Source organism: Hypanus sabinus, chromosome 23 (assembly GCF_030144855.1).
Source record: "Hypanus sabinus isolate sHypSab1 chromosome 23, sHypSab1.hap1, whole genome shotgun sequence".
Taxonomy (NCBI): Eukaryota; Metazoa; Chordata; class Chondrichthyes; order Myliobatiformes; family Dasyatidae; genus Hypanus; species Hypanus sabinus.
The window spans coordinates 8,629,824-8,651,356 of record NC_082728.1 but is presented as its reverse complement, the minus strand read 5'-3'; the positions used below and the strand labels follow the sequence as shown (position 1 = coordinate 8,651,356).

General features: G+C 39.8%; 1 protein-coding gene across 1 annotated transcript in view; it reads right to left on the bottom strand.

The window, feature by feature from the left end:
* nol11 (nucleolar protein 11) overlaps positions 1-21,533 on the bottom strand; it is a 40,586-nt gene that overhangs the window by 5,904 nt on the left and 13,149 nt on the right. Inside the window, exons 6-14 of the mRNA XM_059948290.1 lie at positions 20,522-20,663; positions 18,643-18,840; positions 16,382-16,458; positions 15,260-15,383; positions 13,721-13,833; positions 11,716-11,778; positions 10,512-10,696; positions 4,035-4,160; positions 959-1,225 (exon numbers count right to left, since the gene is read on the bottom strand). Coding sequence (XP_059804273.1) covers positions 959-1,225; positions 4,035-4,160; positions 10,512-10,696; positions 11,716-11,778; positions 13,721-13,833; positions 15,260-15,383; positions 16,382-16,458; positions 18,643-18,840; positions 20,522-20,663 — 1,295 coding nt within the window. The remainder of the gene's footprint in view (positions 1-958; positions 1,226-4,034; positions 4,161-10,511; positions 10,697-11,715; positions 11,779-13,720; positions 13,834-15,259; positions 15,384-16,381; positions 16,459-18,642; positions 18,841-20,521; positions 20,664-21,533) is intronic.

The following is a 21,533-nucleotide window of genomic DNA, read 5'->3' as shown; positions in this document are numbered from 1 at the left end:
TGAAAGGTCTGGATACAGTACAAGTGGAGAAGATGTTTCCCATAGTGAAAGAGCTTAGGACCAGAGGGCATAGCCATGGAATACAAGGTCCCTTCAGAACAGAGATAAGGAGGAATTTCTTTAGCCAGAGGGTGGTGATCTGTGGAATTTATTGCGACAGGTGGCTATGGAGGTCAGTTCCTTGGGTATATTTTATGTGGAGTTTGATAGGTTCTTAATTAGTAGGGGTGTTAAAGGTTACAGGGAGAAGGCAGGAGAATGGGGTTGAATGAGAAAATAAACTAGCCATGGTGGAATGACGGAGCAGACTCAATGGACCAAATTGCTTCATTGTGCTCCTATGCCTTATTTCAGTCCGGGAACACACATGGAAATACAGCAACAAGGTGCAGTTTAACAGGGAAACTTATACCTTGTGGCCTCCTACTCTATGCCTTGGTTAAGACAGAATGAGACCGTACCTTTGTTTGGAAGCAACCAAATAATTCAAAGTCGCAACATCTCCTCCAGCATCTAATAATTGAGAATTTGGAATTATTTTCTCCTTTTGCTAGGGTTAATTAGAGGAGAATTGAGGAAGCCCCAAATAAAAGATCAATTATCAGTCAAATTTTTCCACCCAAGTTGTTACTCACTGCTTCAATTTTCAAAATTATAAAACAAGATACAGGAGCAGAATCAGATCATTGAGTCTTCTCTGCAAACTAAGGTTTTACACAATAACATCTGAGAAGTTACAACACAGCATAAAATCTGCACATTGGTCGTTTGACAGTCTGTGTGTGTAGTTTTTCCATTGATTCTATCGTATTTTTTTGTTCTTCAATGAATGCCTGCAAGAAAATCTCTGGGAAATATATGGTGATATATGCATTCTTTGACAATAAATTTACTGTGAACTCTAAGCTAAGTAGACTCAATTTCCCATTATCTCAATTGGACACACTGGGAAGGATACAACAAAGCTGCCTTTTTAAGACCAACAGGACACACTGAATCTGTTGCAGACTTCCAAGAATCTGTGACATATTCCTCTGCTGGAACATTGCTGTTGCCCTCACGTGTTGGAACATTACTGCTGTCATCTTTGGTTAAAATTGAATTGAAGCCATTCTCTACTATTTCCAAATTCTCCTCAGGCTTTGAGGAACTCTGATCTACTTCCATGTATGAAGCTGTACTGTGAGAGTCCACGATGACTTCCTCCAGATCTGTTTCACTGGCACTGGGGAAGAATTACAGGTGTAAAGCTTCAGTGATCTTTAAATACAAGTTCTTTTAATGAGAAAATATAGAACAGCTGAAATAACAAATACAAATACTTTTTTGGAAGTTGCCTATACACATATCCTGGACACACCCTGATCTGAGCACATGGCCTGAGCCAAGGCTGAAGAATATTGGCTACTAATATGAACTGTGCCTGACTCATTGTGTTAGAAACATAAGCAAAAACACAATAAGAACAATTTATAACAGCAATCAAACAGACAGAACACAGACTCATGTTTTACAAGTTGATGGCACAGCAAGTTTTATATTTGGTATCAGCTGCATAATCACGATCAGCTAACCAGTTCAGCTGTATTACTGATTTGACCGTATAACTACATGGGGATGCCAAATAAATGGGCGAAGAGCAGTTATGCAGGGATCCAATGTTCCAAAAGTTATTAAATCTGTTTTTACTTTATCTATCAAGTTATAAGTAAATCGGTTTATTATTTTCACCTGTTCTGGGGTGCAGTCAAAAACTTGTCTTGTATACAGATTTTACCAAAACAAAACACTGAGGCAGTACAAAATAAAAGCAATAACAGAATGCAGGAAGTGTTCCAGTACAGAGTTAGTGCAGTGTAGATAGACAATCAGGTGTAAGGCCATAATGAGGGAGATTGCATCTTATTACAACTGGGGATTGTTCGTGCTCTATAAGCAGCAGGATTATGGACGTCAATGAGCCTGATGGTACATGCTTTCAGACCCATTCTACCCCAGTTTTAAGAGTATTGAATGGTCCCCTACTATGATAAGGTAGACTCTTGATCTCACCATTTACCTCATTATGGCCTTGCACCTTATTTTCTACCTGTACTTTCTCAAGTTTTCACTTGGAGCAAACTTTGCTCTTTTGTAAACTACCTAAATGCGAGTTGAAGTTAAAAGTGATGAAATAATACTCAAAGCATGCCAATTTTTGAGTCCAAGATAAGTCTATATGCCCTCATTAAGACCATATACTCCTGCTCCTCACGTCTTTTGAATGTTCCCTAATGCCTTTTAAATGTTCCAATTATATCTGCCTATCTCCTCTCCTGGCAGCTCATTCCATATAATCATTACCTTAAATCTTCTTTAAATCGACCCTCCCCAATCATCACAAGACATCAGAAACATCGACAAGAATTCAGGTCCTGAGTATTTGTGTATTTACCCTTCTCTTTAAACTCCCTAAATTCACTGCGATGTTTATTTCAGTTCATTGTAATTCAAGCTTACGAAACAACATTTCTCCAAAACCAAGGTGCACAACACAGTACATACAACATACATACAACTCACAAAGTAATATCAACACAAATAAAGTAACAAATAATAAAGTGCATTTACGACACGTTAAAAAGTAAACAGTGTAACACTACTGAGGCTTCATGTGATGAGACATCGGTGGTGGCAGAGTTTAAAAGACATATACAACGGGTAAAACATGTGAAATAATTGTATGTTTCAGTATTCATAACAGTCAATAATCTGCAAACTCTGCTCATCTAACACCAAAGTTGCAAGACGGCTAGATTATTGGATTTTTACTGTGTACACTATTTCCCATGCAAATTGTGCTCATTACCTTCAGGCCTCTAGTCTTAGACTTCCCTTATCTGGGAAAAAGACTTACCTGATGTTCTTCATAATCTTAAATCTCTAAATTCACCCCTCAGTCTGCTATGTTCAGAAAAAATAATCCAATCCATCTGATCTCTCCTTGTAACTAAATCCCTGTATTCCAGGCAACATCCTGGTGAGCCCCTTCTGCATTCTAACGATACCACAGCCTTCCTGTAGAGCAGCAACCACAATCATACACAACAGCTAAAGTGCAGCCGAAAACTACACGGCATCACAACTCGTGCTCAATTCCTCTGCCTATAGAGCTCCCTACCTGTGGCTCCATTTTCAGGGAACCATGGATTTCCGCCCCAAGGTACCTCTGTACAACAACACTAAGGTCCTTGACATTTATTCTATATGTCCTGATATGACCCGATGTCCCCAAATACATTACCTCCTTCCTTTTCTCCATGACCGGGACAGAGTGGATCTGCAGCCTGAGTTAATGAACAACACAGCACAGATTGAACTGAACTAAATTGGATATACCTGTACTCTTTTGAAGACTTTGGGGGTTAAGTGTTTTATTTTCTCTGTTATTTCCCCATTTGTACGATTTGTTTTTTGTGCATGGAGGGGTGGGGGGGGGGTTTGATGTTTTTTCTTTGAATGGGTTCCTTGGTTTTTGTTTTGTGGCTGTCTGTGGGAAGACGAATCTCAGGGTTGTATACTGCATACATACTTTGATAATAAATGGACCATTCAAAGATTCTAAATTCACTGTCTTCTCCTATCATACTCCTCCTTCTTCAGCCCTCTGTATTTTGCCCCCATCACATTCCAGCTTCTCATTTCATCACCCCTCCCCACCCATGTTCTCCCCTCACCTGGTTATTACCTGCCAGTTTGCACTCTTTCCCCTCCCCTCACGTTCTCGTTCTGGCTTCTTCCTCAGTCCAGATGAAGAGTCTCAGTCTGAAATGTCAGATGCCATTTATGTCCATAGCTGCTGTCTGACCTGCTGAGGTGCCCAACCATTTTGTGTGTCACCTCACCTTTGCCTGTATTAGGTTCCATCTGCCACTTCTCTATCCATTTTTTCCCAGTTGACCCATGTCTCTGTAACCTTCTTTGATATCTATGACTCCACCAATCTTCTAGTTTAAAAACTTACATTCTACAAGACTGCTTAACTTAATACTTACTTGAGGAAAAACTTCAAACAGGCACATACCACAGCCTCTGGGATATCAGGGAAATGCTTTAGGCATAGCTGCAGGAGGTAATAGTCTGCTTTATTCATGGCAACTGCTATCAAATCCGGACACAAGCTGAAAAAGAATCATCAGTTTCAAATCCATAACTTCTCACAAGACATCTTCACTCTCAAAGCAAGTTTTCAAAGTTTAATGTGAATTTTATCAAAGTACAATTTCATCAAAGTACAATGAATCACTGAGATTCATTTTCTTGTGGGTATACTCAATAAATCTAAAGAATAATAACCATAACAGAATCAGTGAAATAGTGCCCAACAGGGCATTCAACCAGTGTGTGCAGAAGACAACAAACTGTGCAAATACAAAAAGAAATAATAATAATAATAATACATAAATAAGAAATAAATAGAGAACATGAGATGAAGAATCCTTGGAAGTGAGTCCGTTGGTTGTGGAAACATTTCAATGATGTGGCAAGTGACATTGAGTGAAATTATCCCCTTTGGTTCAAGAGCCTGATGGCTGATGGCTCCTGTAGCCGCAAGAAGAGAACATGTCCTGGGTGGTGGGTGTCCCTAATGACAGATGCAGCTTTCCTGCGACAGAGTTCCATGTGGATGTGCTCAATGATTGGAACAGTTTTACTTGTGATAGACTGGGCTGTATCTACAACTTTTTGTAGGATTTTCCGTACCAGGCTGTAACGCAGCCAGTCAGTATACTCTACACCACACATCGATAGAAGTTTGATGAATCTCCACAAACTCAAAGATTAGTTGCTCATACCCCTAATAAATTAAAGTACCGAGGTTTCCTTCTTGTTTCCGTCCCCCCTCTCTCACTGTGCCATTTAAATGGCTGTGGTGTGCTCTACGTGCCGGATGTTGGAGAACTGGGAGACCCAGAGTTTCCCGGGGAACTATATCTGCATGAAGTGTATCTGGCTGCAGCTTCTTGAAGACCATGTTAGGGATCTGGAGAAGCAACTGGATGCCCACCTGCTCATAAGGGAGAGTGCGGATATGATTGATCAAAGTTACAGGGAAGCAGTCACCCCGAAGTTGCAGGAGACGAGTAGCTGGGTGACTGTCAGGAGAAATGGAAACAGGCAGTTAGAGCAGAGCCCCCCTGTGACCATTCACCTCAAAAACAAGTATACCGCTTTGGATATTTTTGTGAGGGATGACTACCTGGGAGAATGCCACAGCGACTAGGTTACAGGCGCTGAGCAAGTGTCTGTGGTGCAGAAAGGAAAGAGAGAAGAAGGGAGTGATAGTGACAGGGATTCAATAGTGAGGGGGAACAGACAGGAGATTCTGTGGGCATGAATGGGTCACCCGGATGGTACGTTGCCTCCCAAGTGCCAGGGTCAGGGATGTCTCAGATCCAGTCCACAACATTTTGTGGGGGGGGGGGGGGGGGGAAGAGGGGGAAGCAGTCAGATGTCTTGATACATATTGGTACCAAGGACATAGGAAGGAAAAGTAATGAGGTCCTGAAAAGAGAATTTAGAGAGCTAGGCAGAAAGCTGAGAAGCAGGACCTCCCGGGTAGTAATTTCTGGATTGCTGCCTGTGCCATGCATTAGTGAGGGTAGAAACAGGATGATTTGGTAGATAAATGCATGGCTGAGAAGCTGGTGCAGGGGGCAAGGGTTCAAGTTCTTGGATAATTGAGATCGCTTCTGGGGGAGGTATGACCTGTTCAAAAGTGACAGGTTGCACCTGAACCTGAGGGGGACCAATATTCTGGTGGGCAGGTTTATTAGACCTGTTGGGGAGGGTTTAAACTAACTTGGTAGGGAGGTGGGAACCACAGTGAAGGGACTCAGGAAAGGATGGATGGTAAAAAAGTAAAGATAGCATGCAGTCAGACTGTCAGTAAGGTCAGGCAGGTGATGGGACTTAATTGCAGTCAACAGGCTGAGTATCAAATCATTAGGGATGTAGTCAGAAAGGACAGCAAATACAGTACTCAAGGTGTTGTATCTAAATGCACATCATGTAAGAAATAAGGTGGATGATCTTGTTGCATTGTTACAGATTCCCAGATATGATGTTGTGACCATCATGGCTGTAGTTGGGAACTGAATATCCAAGGTTACACGTTATATCGGAGGGATAGAAAGGTAGGCAGAGAGGGTGGTGTGGCTCTACTGGTAAAGAATGGCATCAAATCAGTAGAAAGATGTGACATAGGATCAGAAGATGTTGAATCCTTGGGGGTTGAGTTAAGACACTGCAAGAGGAAAAGGACGTTGATGGCAGTTATATACAGGCCTCCCAACAGTGGCTGGGAGGTGGACCACAGGTTACAACAAGAAACAGAAAAGGCAAGTCAAAAGGGTAATGTTATTGTAGTCAAGGGAGATTTTAACATGTTGGTTGATTGGGAAAAATCATGTTGGTAATGGATCTCAAGAGAGTGAGTTTGTTGAATGCCTAAGAGATAGCTTTTTAGAGCAGTTTGTCATTGAGCCTACTCGGGGATCAGCTATATTGGATTGGGTGTTATGTAATGAACCAGAGGCAATTAGGGACCTTAAGGTAAAATAACCCTTAGGAGTCAATGATCACAATATGATTGAGTTCAACTTGAAATTTGACAGGGGTAAGTAAAGTCTGATACAGCAGTATTTCAGTGGAGTAAGGGAACTTAACGGTGGTATGAGAGAGGAGTTGGCCAAAGTCAACTGGAAGGAGCTGCTGGCAGGAATGACAGCAGAGCAGCAATGGTGTGCAATTCTGGGAAAAATGAGGAAGGTGCAGGACATATGTATTCCAAAAATTAAGAAATACTCGAATGGTAAAATAGTACAACCGTGGCTGATAAGGGAAGTCAAAACTATAGTAAAAGCAAAAGAAAGGGCACATGAGAAAGCAAAAACTAGTGGGAAGATAGAGGTTTGGGAAGTTTTTAAAAATCTACAGAGAACAAAATCATTAGAAGGGAAAAGATGAAGTATTAATTTAAGCTAGCAAATAATATCAAAGTGGACAGTAAAAGTTTTTTTCAAGTACGTTAACAATAAAAGAGAACTGAGAGCGGATATAGGACTGCTAGAAAATGAGGCAGGAAAAATAATAAAGGGGGACAAGGCAATGGCTAATGAACTAAATGAGTATTTTGCATCAGTCTTCACTGGAAGACACTAACAGTATGTATTATGTTGTAGTGTGTGAAGGAAGAGAAGTGGGTGCAGTTACTGTTACAAGAAAGAAAGTGCTTAAAAAGCTGAAAGACCTAAGGGTACATAAGTCACCCAGACCAGAAGAACTGCACCCTAGGGTTCTGAAAGAGGTAGCGTTAGAGATTGAGGTGGCATTAGAATTGATCTTTTAAAAATCATTTGACTCTGGGATGGTGCCAGAGGACTGGAAAATAGCATATGTTACTTCACTCTTTAAGAAAGGAGGAAGGCAGCAGAAAGGAAATAATAGACTAGTTAGCCTGACCTCAATGGTTGGGAAGGTGTTGTGGAGTCAATTGTTAAGGATGAGGTGATGGAGTACTTGGTGACACAGGACAAGATAGTACAAAGCCAGCATGGAAAATCTTGCCTGACAAACCTGTTTGAATTCTTTCAGGATATTACAGGTAGGATAGATAAAGGAGATGCAGTGGATGTTGTGTATTTGGACTTTTGGAAGGCCTTTGACAAGGTGCCACACATGAGGCTGCTTACTAATTTAACAGCCCATGGTATTACTGGAAAGTTACTAACATGGTTAGAGCATTGGCTGATTGGTAGGAGGCAGCGAGTGGGAATAAAAGGATCCTTTACCGGTTGGCTGTCAGTGACTAGTAATGTTTTTATGCCGTATTTAAATGATTTTTATGCTGTATATAAGTTACTTAGATGATGGAATAGATGGCTTTGTTGCCAAGTTTGCAGATGATACGAAGATTGGTGGAGGGACAGGTCATGTTGAGGAAACAGGTAAGATGCACAAGGACTTGGACAGATGAGGAGAATGGGCAATAAAGTATCAAATGAAATACAATGTTGGAAAACGTATGGTCATGCACCTTAGTAGTAGAAATAAATCTTCTCCCGATTTTCTAAATGGGGAGAAAATCCAGGAATCTGAGATGCAGAGGGATTTGGGAGTCGTTGTGCAAAACATCCTGAAGGTTAACTTGAGTCAGCAGTGAGGAAGGCAAACGTCATGTTAGCATTAATTTCAAGAGGTCTAGAATACAAGAGCAAGGGTGTGATGCTGAGGATTTATAAGACACTGGTGAGGCCTCATCTCGAGTACTGTGAACAGTTTTGGGCCCCTCATCTTAGAAAAGATATATTGGCATTGGAGAGGGTCCAGAGGAGGTTCACAAGGATGATTCCAGGATTGAAAAGGTTATCGTACGAGGAACATTTGATGGCTCTGGGTCTGTACTCGCTGGAATTCAAAAGGATGAGTGGGGAATCTCACTGAAACCTTTCAAATGTTGAAAGGCCTACACAGAGTAGATGTGGAAAGGATGTTTCCCATGGTGGGAGAGTCTAGGACAAAAAGGCATAACCTTTTGATTTCAAGAAACATAAGAATCAGAAAACTATGCAAGTTCCTAAAAGGTTGGTGAAACTGATTTGGTACTGTAAAAGAACTTGGAGAAAGGGGGATTAATTTAACAGCTCTTTCTGGCCTACTCATTAGAGTTATACATCACTCTGATAACTGCTAAAATCAAGAATCAGCACTGAGCAGATTTTCTAATATCACATGACGTATTTGCATAGTTTGTCTTCTTTTGCACATTGGATGTTTGATAGATTCTATTTCTTCACCATTTATTCCTATAAATACCTGCAAAAAATGAATCTCAAGGTGGTGTGTGGTAACACAGGCACTTTGAACTTTTCTTATCTTTCACATATTAGCTTTATGCAAGTTCGTGATACTCATGTAATGTTGTGAAAGAACATTTTACACCAGTTATACCTTTTAAATTTGAGAAAACCTTTAAGACAGCAACTATTTGAGGGCTTCCTTCGACAGGTTTTAGTGTCACTAAACAGCGATCTTTCACAACACCACCATAAGATAATCTTTCAAACCAAACATCTGCAGCTTGAGATCACAAACAACAGCTGTGACATTACTGGTGCCACAGATTGATGTCAATGTGAACAGTACCCTACAGAGAAATGCAAATGCTAAGAACAATCAGTCAGATGCTATCTGTGAGGAGAGAAGCAGATGTTTTGGTTTGTTCACCTGCCATCTGAACATTATCAAATTCAATGGCAACTTCATTCCACAAAGATCCTCCATAACCCAACAAATATTCTACCCTGGTGACATTTTGATTATATAATTATTTCAAAAAATTAATTACATATCCAGCAATGCAGGAGTGATTGACAAGGCTGTGAGAGCTGATAAACAAATTTTTTATTTAGAAAAAAAGTGCAGAACAGGCTCTTCTGGTGCATGAGCTGCACTGTCCAGCAACCCACATACTTAACACTAGTCTAATCTCAGGACAATTTACAGTAACCAATTAACTTACTAACCTTGGACTGTGAGAGGAAACCAGACACCCAGATGAAATAAACATGGTCAGTTCAGGAAGATACACACTACTTACGCTCACAACTCGGAGCTCTGACACTCTGAGCTGCAATAGCGTTGCACTAACTGTTACGCTTCCGTGGCACCTCTTATAGCCACACCTCAATTTACTTAGTGATATGACACAGTATGCCGTTCCAGCCATGTTCCTCCAAAAATCCCCGATTAACCCTAATCTAATCATGGGACAATTTACAATGAATGACCACTTAACCTACCGCGTTTGGACTGTGGGAGGAAACTGGAGCACCTGGAGAATATCCACACATTCCACGGGGAGGACACAGAGACTTCTTACAGAAAGGCACTGGAACTGAACTCCGACGCTCCGAGCTGCAATTGTGTCACACTAACTACTATGCTACCACGGTGCCCCTTGTAGCTGTATCTCAATTTGTGTATCATGGAAGCTATTTAGCACCATTAATAATTTCCCCTGTGTTTTTAAACACTCAGTACTACCAGTGTTAAGAACAAAAATTTATCACTGAAATATCATGCTTAGAATGTGGAAATATTGAGTCAAGACAGTGCTCCATTTTCTATAGATACTCTCAGATTATATTAGTACAGGTCCATTATTAACCTTCTCAGCCAGAAATAGCAAGGGTCAAGTGGAAAGGAAAAGCAGAACCTGAAGTTTTATTTCACTCAAGCCCAACCACTAATCACAGCCCCACTCTTGCCCACGCTGCACCAGAATATGTGGATTCTGGATTGGCCTCAACAGCCACCTTAGAACCAAGAGAGAAACCCTTAGCAGAACACCATACTCAACTTGAGTGATCACTTTATACCAATTAACAAAAGTATATCTGAGGCAAAATGTAACTTCAATTAGGTAAAAGTGGCATTTTTGTTTTGGAGGGTTAAGATATTTTTCTCACCTGTAAGAAAGCATTTGTGTCTGTAATAGCTTCACTAGTGCATTCTTGGGGTAGAACTTGTTCTGTACCATACATCTGGTTACCAAAATCGTAGCAACCTGTGTAATCATTTGCTGTGCATTGGGATCCAGCAGATTACTCAACAATGGATTTAATTTTTCATCAATTTTTTCATTTGATTCACACTGTGAAAGAATATACAATAAATGACATGGTCCCTAACAAACAATTATCAAAATGCAACTTGCACAACTCAGTCAGGATAATTCTTTGGAGCACCGAGGAGACAGGCCTCTCAAAGTCCAAACAGTTATTCTGAGACCAAAAATATGAACTGAACATTAATTTGAAATCAGGAAGGGGAGGCATTTACGTTAGCTGAACAATAAACTAATTGTTACGAAGAATGTCCAAAAGCTGCGCCCATTTAATACTCTGCAGTATTAGTCCTGTGTTTAAGCTGCCAGACTTCACTTTATACTCAACTGGACTCGGAATACTATGATTCTCAAAGTGATTAATATTTTGCACCATAAATACACTCGAGAACTGTTGATAAAATAATTTTCCATTTCTGATTCATCACTACAAATGCTGTTCTTATCCTTTTGAAAGATTATTCATCACAATTTTCATTTCAAAGCATGTTTCCAATACAAAAGCCACCCAAATAGAATTTTAAAAGTACTGCAGTTAAACTGTGTTACAACTTCCAAACCAAATCAATAAATAATTACATGGTGCGACTATCAGAGGAAAGTTTTGTTTTACACTGACAGTGGAACACCCTGCTAGGAGTGGTGGTAGAGGCAGATACATTAGAGACATTGAAGAGACTCTTAAAGATAGGCACATGGATGAAGGAAAATGGAAGGATACGCGAGAGGTTAGGGTTAGATTGATTTTAGAGGAGGTTATAAGATTGGCACAACATTGTGGGGCAAAGGACCTGTACTGTGCTGCAGTATTCTATGTTAAATAAGTATTACCACCTTCATTGCTGCAATGATACAAAAAGAAAGTACAACAAATTACAAGAGAGTCCACATTATTTGCAGCAGTGAATGGAAAATTATTTGTGTAAAGAAATTGGGAAGATTTTGAAAAAAAATACTCAAACTTCTAATAACGAAGGGATGGGTTTGAAAGAGAAACAAGTTTCAAGCTGTGATGCTTCAAGCTTTTCTGTAGATATCTGGCTTACCTCAATCATAGTCTGATTCAGAGAAGATTGTGACTGGGATTTCTTAAGTTTTCTGTTTTTCCGCTGCAAAGCAAAGTAGGGATCATCAGAATCACAGCAAGCCATTTCCCCATGTTTTAGATGTGCAAATCTGCTTGAAATCCTGATTGTTTGTCACCTGGTTCACACTGGACACTCAGTCCAGTGTGTGCTAAGGATACATCGTGTAAAATGGGGTGTGCAGCTAGAACTGCGCCCTGCTGTTACAACACCAGAGGTCAGGAACACTGACAAGAGCTGGGGTCCTGAGTGTTTATGTATTTCCCATTCTCTTTTAAGATCACCAGGTTCACTGGAAGCTTAATATACAACTACGTAACGGGTTAAAAAAAAAGTGAAATAATTGGATGTTTAGGTATAAATAGGAATATAAAGATTAGTTTTATGTGCCACATCAAAACATCACTGAAATGTGTTGTTTGCATTAAATCAAATCAGCGAGGATTGTGTTGGGTAGCCCACAAGTATCACCATGCTTCCAGAACCAACATATTATGCCCAGGACTCACTAACCCTAAACCAGTACATCTTTGGAACGTGAAAGGAAACCCATACAGTCATGGGGAGAATGTATAAACTCCTTACAGACAGCAGGAATGAAACCTGAATCTGGCAGCTAGTGTTGTAAAGTGATGCCCTACACTACTAGGCTGCATTATCTGAAGTTTACACCATTTCCCATGCAACATTTGCTCAAGAAAAAAAAAAGATTCAATTTCTCTTTGCTTTGGGCCACTGAGTTTTTGCTTGAAAATTGCTTGAGATAAGGAAGCAGATTGAGCTTACTTCCTTCCATCACATCCCAGGCATAACTAAAACAGCTCCATTCTCTGGCGCTCAGTGCTTCTTGGAAACAGTCAATAGACCTTTTACTCTGAACTGCATTGACAAGTCTTCCCCATCAAAATGTTTTCTGTTTTAAAAAATGTTCTGAGTTCTTTATGTACTTTGTTAGCAAACGTTTATAAAGGACAAAAAGCTTGAATAATTTCCTGGCACACATTGCATGTAGGGCTCTCACAGGCAATTTAGTTCAAATAGCATTAAAGAACAGAATTTGCCCATTGACATTTCTACTCACATATTCCAAAACAGCAAGAAATGTAGATGGACAAAATGAAGGGGATATATAGGAGAGGGGAAGTTAAAAATACAGAAGATGCAAATTATTCAAAAAACACAAGAGTTTTCTACCCATTCACAGAGGACCACCTAGTTAACATTTACATTACTATACTGAAGTCTGGCACATATATATATAGCTAGGGCATTTCAGGCTTTTGCATTGAACTGTGTTTATCAACGTGGAGCAGAGGATGAGTTTGTAAATCTACAAAGAATGTAAGTACTAGTGAGGGTGAGGCGCTGCAGGAGGGGTGTGGGATAGGTGGCACAGGAGTGCCAGGGCAGGTGACCCTGAGAAACAAGACAAGGTCATTTGACTCCAAACAATTAGTTTATCGATCATTACAGAATTTCTCTCTGGTGGTTTGAGCTGCTTGTTCCCTTCCCCTTTCCCCAACCATTCTCTCCCTGCCCCTTTCCCACTCTCAGTGCACAAGAGACCCATATCAGAATCAGGTTCATCGTCACTCACACGGCATGAATTTTGTTTTTTCTCTAGCCGTACAGTGTAATACATGAAATTACTACAGTATTGTGCAAAAGTCCAAGGCGCCCAAGACAGTACTGTACATCGAAACAGTGAAATCCATTGTTTGTGTTAAAAACAGTACATTAAAGGATGCACTGGGGGCAGCCGGAAGTGCCACCACACATTCCAGTGCCAGTATAGCACACACAGTGTTCAGCAGAACAACAGAACAAAACTAGACACAGCAAAACAAGCCCCTTTCCCACCCTCACCACACACTGACACAGGCCTCCAGCCCCAGGACAGACCACCTCTGGGCTCTCAGATACTTGAAAAGGGAAGTACAATACATCAGTGGAAGTAAATGCTTACTTTTCTACTGAGTGTCGATTCAGCTGTGTCGAGGGTAACAGGAGGATGAAGCTCAGCAGACTGTTGCTCTTGAAGCATTGTATTCCAGTTCACCACAGTGGACAGATGTGTCCCTTTTATGAATTGAAAAATACACTATCAATCACTGAATTAATTTAAACCTATATTTAGTGTGTTAAGTATATACAGTATAAATAAAAGAAATAACAAAAAGTTGCAGATGCTGGAAGTATGCCCTCTTTCCTCCTGGAGAGAATAACAGAGATGCCGAATATAGATGAAATGTTGTCAAGGGCTTTGTCAACTACAGTAGAGGGAAACCATGGCTGAGAAAATAAGAAATGCATCTCAGACACCTCCCTATGAGTACATGTGGAGATGGAGGAGCTGGGAGTCTGGAACCAGAGGTATGGTGATAGTATAGTTGAATATAGTTGGTGGCAAGGACAGTAAATGAAACGTTAGCATTCATTTCACGAGGACTAGAAAATAAAAAGCAATAGTGTAATGCTGAGTTTTTAAAATGCATTGGCCAGACCACATTTGAAGTCCAGTGAGCAGTTTTGGGCCCCATAACTAAGAAAGGTTGTGCTGGCATTGGTGAGGGTACAAAGGAAGTTTATGTGAATTATCCTGGGAATGAAAGGGTTAACATATGAGGAGTGTTTGATGGCTCTGGGCATGTACTGACTGGAGTTTATAAGACGGTGGGGGTGGTTGGGGAGGGGGGAAGGGAGGGAGAAATCATAGAAACCTACAGTATATTGAAAGGTCTAGATAAAGTGGACATGGAAAGAATGTTTCCAATAGTAGGAGTCCTGGTCCAGACGCACAGCCTCAGAATACAAGGACACCCCTTTAGAACAGAGATGAGGAGGAACTTCTTCAGCCAGAGAGTGGTGAATCTGTGGAATTCATTGCCACAAGTTGCTGTGGAGGCCAAGTTATCCGGTATATTTAAAGTGGAAGTTGACAGGTTCTTGATTAGTAAGGGTGTCAAAAGCTAGGGAAGGAAGAAAGGGATTGAGAGGGAAAATAAATCAGCCATCATGGAAAGGCACAGTACTCTAGATTGGATGAATAGCTAAATTCTGCTCCTATGTCTTTTGGCCTTATATTCACACAGAAAAGAACAGACAGTGGCTGTAATTTAATGGTTGTTGAGCACTTTGGGACATGCTGATTGTGGAAGATGCTTAATAAATGAGCTTTCATCCAGCTTACACAAGTGAATATTGCACAGGCAGGTTATTTTGACATGAACAAACTTAGGAGCAGGTCACGTTGAACTAGTTATAATCCCCACAAGAACAGCAACAAAAGGAACTAACAATTCTTTTATTCTGTGACCCTAGGCTTATAAGCACACCTATTTTGTCCAAGCTCAAAACCAGCCTCATTCATCACGCTACTTGAAAATAAATGCAAACAAAGATGCATCTTTACGAGTAAATTCAGTGAAAAAATAAACCTTAAAAATTAGTGTAAGTGTATAATTTTAACTGTTGAAATTTTGCTCCCTCAACCACAGTAACCTACCTCCTTCACTTGGCTGTTTGAGCTTGCCAATGACGGCTGCCAGAGAACAGGTTTCACATGTAAATGGTATCACGCTTAAGGCTTTTCCATGAGGAACAAAAAGCTTCCCATCGTAACACCACAACTGATAAAGATAAAAAGAGTTAACTTTTAATTATGTCAGGAAGTCTCTGCAACTTCCACCAGCTTCAACAAAAATCTTCCAACTAACATCTCTTTGCCTCCTCTTAACAGTTTTCTTGACGATTCCTATCGTTAGGCTTCTCTTCCTTCCACCACAGTCCACCTAATATTACACCACTCACTTGCTAACTTATCAAAAGGAGAAGGGTTCCAGCTTTTGTTCTGCCATTACATTATGGATGGGAAATTCAAGTATAGATCAGCCTCTTTCTTTGAATGCAAGCAGCAAAACCTGGAATCCCTCAACTGCACAATAATGGTTGAGTGAACTACAAAAGAACTTTAGGACTGAAGAGTGGCTTGATGTAAAAGAAATCGTAATGTAAGCAATGAAGGATTTTAATTAAGTATTAAATTTCCATTGCCAATTACAGTGAACTTACCAGCTGCAGACAGAATACGAGTGAAGTCAGGAGTGGGATGGGATACTCTATTGTTAAATTTCTCTCTGCTTCACTGACCTTCCCAGAGTAGGGAAGGGTCAACTCTAGATGAGTTCAACTCCAACAGCAGAAGCCAGTACTATTCAGAACAAATGTAGATCCTTGATTGGCATCTCATTTGTCTCTCTCTCTCTCAACCACACTATAGCTTCAGTCAGCACATTCTGCACAATGTAGAGGTCACTTCCCAAGGCTACTCCAACAATAGTCATTGAAGTTATGACCTCTTACATTAAAGATAAGAGCAGCTGGCACAAAATACCATATTCAAAACTTCAAATACATCCTGACTTAGAAATAAATGCTGTCAGTGGCACAGGCATAATTCCACACGTTTCTAAATGGACACCTTGAGATAGCAGTCTTAAAGAATGAGAAATGACAAGTACGAAAGTTAAAAATTTGTACCAAGTGGTATTGATGCACAGTTGCTTCTCATGTTTAAAACAAGGAATAAAATCACCATAAAGGCTAAAAACAACAAAGAGCAAACTACCTGCCCAGAGCTTCCCTCAGGAAGTTCCTTCCATGCCTGGAGTGTTTGGAATCTTGTATTCCAGATACTCAAAGAATCTGAAAGGCAAACACAAATATACGTTTTCATACAATCCAGTAGACATGCTTGCTGCCAAATGAGGTGCTCTCACCTGCTGTCTTTCACCTCCATAGAAAATTCACCCAGAAAAGTCTTCCAAGAGTGGAGTTCAATAATCTTAAATTGTGTGGACTACAGAAAAGCATCGTATAAAAATCCCAAAATAGAAGAGCAAGTCTCAGTGTAAGGGTGTGTATACATAATTTCCCAAAGTACATCAGTAATCGTATTAACTATGAATCATAGATGACCAACAAGGAAGCCGCTGACAGAGTTTCCTCCAGCTGGAGAGTGTCAAACTGCAGAGCATGGTGAGGCTAAGGCACTGATTATTTGATACTGCAGTGAAAATAACTTTGTTTCACATAGAAGTTTCTTACCTTTGGAAATTTCCAGCTCAGAGAGCTGTGAATGTTCAAAAACCAGACATAATGAAAGTTGAAATCAATGTTAAAAGAATCAGGGATTGAATGAGAATCAATCAGCAAAGCAGGAAGGTACCAGACCAACCTTTAAGTGGCAAAAAGAGGTTTGAAAGGACACATTACCCAAATCCTGCTTCAGTTTTGTAACTTTTGTGATTATTACAGGGAATCAGTAAATAGAAAGCATGTCTACTTTCCTGATGACATGATAGTGTTATCAGTTAGTTTCCATCTTTCAGTCATTATTTATTGACACTTCCAACCCAAGTAGGCACACGGCCCAGCAACCCACCGATTTAAAACTAGCCTAATCACAGGACAATTTACAATGACCAATTAACCTATTAACTCATGTGCTTTTGAACTATATATAGGCGGAAACCAGAGCACCCTTAGGAGACCCACATGGTCATGGGGAGAACTTACAAAGTTCGAACAGAATTGAACTCTGATACACCCCGAGCTGTAGTAGTGTTGCGCTAACCGCCATCTACTGTGGAACCCTATAGTACCATTTTTATGCAAAAGTGGAGATCATGAAAACCAGTCCCAACAGCCTTAATTCACCTTTGCGAGCTAGATTTTTAAAATTCTTTCTCAATCTTTTCGGAAGTAAATGTTTCAGCGTGAACATTTACTTTCCCCACTTCTCTCGATTAGATGTCCTGTCCAAAACATCAGCCCAGTCTTAAGATCTCCTCACACTATCTAGGATCAACTGTCATAGCCACAAAGCTTTCCTTTCTCAGATCAACAACTTCCTGAAATAATTATTAAGCCACCATGTTCGTTCCACTTCCATCAGGGAGGAGACATATTGCATCCACGTCAGGACCACCAGACTCAAAAACAGTGACTTTCCCCAAGCAGTAAGGCTGATCAACACCTCCAAACCCTCAACCACCATTATTTTATCATTTCCTGTCAGTCACATTATGTACAAGCACTCCTGCGCCTAGTGTCACTTCATGGGCATACAATTAATGTATATAAGCTATGTATTTATATTTATTGAGTTTTTTTGTGCTGCATAAGATCTGGACAGGTGTACTGGAAATAACATCAAACTATCTTGAGTGTTGAAGTAAATACTTTCATTCACACAGCTCAATCTGAATTTAGCAATTTGTGATAGCAAAACTCAAAACACTTGATATCGATGGAATGAGAAATCAACACCATGAGCAGTATCATCGAGTAATACAGCATAGAAATAGGTCCTTCAGACCATCTAGTCTGTGCCAAACTAGAGGAAAGCAGAAATCTAAAAGCTGAATTTGTGATTTCTGCTCCTCTCCACAGCATTATCTGCCTTCAGCTCCGAGTATCAGTGAATTCACTCACAGATCAAGTATTTTAAAAGACCCCAGAATCTAATTTCATGGCATGGGGTTTAAGTTTTAAAATCTGGCATAATTATAACACCTTGATAGATTTGGTGTTTGCTGGACGCCAATGATCCAGTTAAATTGACAACCAACAGGAACCAACATCAGAAAATATACATTTACAACTTTCTAAGGAGCTTCCCTAACTACTACTGACCATAAAATACAGGCCATATAAAAATCAGCATTTCCTCCCTAATGTACGTCATGTGCAGAGCAAGAACGACAATGCATACCCACATAAAAAGAGGGCCTTTCATGCAAAGGTGGACCAAATGATTCACCAAGCAATCTATCAGAAGTGGCAATCTAATACGGTCATGCATCATATCTGTGATGTAATAGGTACCTTTGGCGGAGCACTGATGAGATTGTGGAGCTCCTAACACAGCAACATGTGTCTCATCCAAGGCCAATATAGCAGCATTAACTAGAGAATCCACACAGCCTGTCAGTTTCCACAATAATGATTGAGATAGGATCCAATCCTTGTCAGCTGAATTCCTGTTTAATGACAACTGTATTTTATAGATACAGCCAGTGGAATCTTCAACAAAAGAGGGAGAAAATTATCAGTAATAAGTAGACACAACCGCTAAAAAGTATGCACAATAGCTGTTTGCAGCTGGAAAATGAACTAGAAAGAGTGGCCATCTACATCTAAGCTAAGCAGAATTTGTTTCCCTTTTTCATGTGGGGAAAACAGATTTGAAACTATTAAAACTAGTTTAATACCATCAGTTAAAGCAACTCACTTGTGCCAGAAGCACATGGATGGCGCTCTAATTCGGATAAAATGTCAAAAATAAGGACAGTACTGATGATTGAGATTTAGTCATCATAGCCGAATGTTGTTCCAGTATAACAAGGAGATTTGGTACATCAAAGACTCATGCAAATTTCTACTGATTATTCTAACTGGTTGCTTCACCATCTGGTATGGAGGCACCAGTGCACAAGATCAGAAACCTGTGGAGTGTTGTAAACTCAAGACAGCTCCAGCACTGCCACAAGTCTCCCCACCATCAAAAACATCTTGAAAAGGTGATGAGAAGGCAGCATCCACATGAAGGACCCTCACCATTCAGGACAAGTCCTCTTCTATTACTATCATTAAGATGGTGATACAGGAGCCTGAAGATTCACACTCAATGTTTTAGGCACAGCTTACAATCCTCTGCTATCGTTTTTCTGAACGGTCCACGAACCATTTTACTCTCTTTTGCACTACTTATTCAAATTTTTAATCAAGATTCAAGTCTGCCAGTATTCCACTGTACTGTGACTGCAAAACAAATTTCAGTGTTCAGTATGTCAGTGATAATAACCATGATTCTGACAACATTCTTTGACTTTAATTCATTTTAATTTATTCATTGATGGAAGAGTGTGAAGAGTACATGAAAGTCTCACATGATGGGGATTTTGAAAAGACCATCTGGAAGTGAGGTACAGAATCATTCACATTTAAAATATTTCATACATTGGTGTTGTGACCCACAAGGCCACAGATAATGAAATTCAATAAAATTTTAAGTCATGGGTGCAAGATGAATATCATCTAACTGAGCAAATTCTCTCATTCCACTTCTACAGCAGTGGATAACGAGTATACAGATAGCAATAATAAGTGGAACTATGCTTGTAACTGGGCTGAAATGTTCTAATCAGCCATTCAGTAGCTAAAATTCAAAATAGTCCTATACAAGTATATAACAGGGACTGCAGTGAAATGCTAAATAACTGCAGTTAAACTTACACTGCAGAAGCAATAGACAATCATATTCTTGCACTGCAGTTCATGCACTCTGTTACAAGAACTGATGGAGAAATTACTTGGTCCTCTTTGCCAGTTAATCGAGTTTACCAGTGTCCAAAATGAGCTTTAACTGGTTGAATCAGAATCATGTTTATTATTATGTTCTGAATTTTGCTGTTGTCATGACAAAAGGAAGGTGCAAGATACAAATGACAACAAACAAACAAATAGAGTCAAAGAGGAACAGTGAGGTAGTGTTCATGGTCTATTCGGAAATCTGATGGCAGAGGGGGAAGAAGCTCTTCCTTTAACGTAATTTAATGGTGGCCTTCTAACAGCTCAGCCAAGTTATTTTGATAAAAGCAGTGTTAAAAGATAATTATTGCATGGCAGTAATTGATTCTAAAACATGACCATTAACTAAATCTTTATTTAAATTTCACATGATAATTTCTGTCAAACAACTTACATAAACACAGCAGGGCAGTGCCCTCTCTTTCAAGGGAAAGTGCAAAGCTCAAAGGATAACCAATCTCTTCTCCTGAATCCAATTCATATTTGTGATGTACACCAAGGTTTAACCTTTGTATATAAAGTTGGAATATCCCACCCTGTTTAAAACAAAATATTTGAAGCATTAAAATATTAAATCTGAAATATATTCAAGTTATCACTTCCCCCATTCCAATCATGAGCAAGTTATTATCATAAGAGAAAAGTTACTATTTTCAAACCATGAAGTGTTTATCAATCCAAACTGAGAAATTTTTAAAATTTCTCAAGTAGTTTTCTTTCCAAACCACCCCCCCACATATCTTGAACATTTCATGCTTCGAACCCCATCAGGTACTCTGCTTCCAAACCTGAAATGGTTTTTTCATGGTGCTCACTGGTAAAGAGCACACAAGAGGGAACTACATAAATTTCTAGAGAACTATCAGGTTGGAACTTGGAGATTACTCATTAACTTTGATCAAGTTAGAGAGAGCACACCATTTGTTTCAACTCAAAGATTTGAAAACATTTAATAGAAGATTTAACTCATTTGTCATCTCACTTTCACAGTGACAATGCAATTGCCACAACTCAGTATACAGCCGTATTCACGCCCAGGAATAAATCTCGCCACTGCACCAATAGTTATTTGTTGGATTGATAATAGCAATGAGTGTTAAAAGAAACTGACTCCACAGGGGTTCCCATCCTTGGGTCTACAGACCTCTCAGTTAATGGTAGGGGTCCACAGCACAAAAAAGGTTGGGAATTCCTGCTCCACAGAAATAACAGATGATTTACAGGAAGACCAGTATATAAACAGACAAGTTGACTGCACAAGGAGCTTGCCACCATCAAGTGAACCTTTTTGCTCAATGTAATGTGCTCCATTTTTTTTCAAAATAAAGAATTAAAAACTGTTTTCTTAAAACTGTGGGAACTGCTCACAAGGCTAACATTTATTGCTTACCCCTCATTCAGGTTAG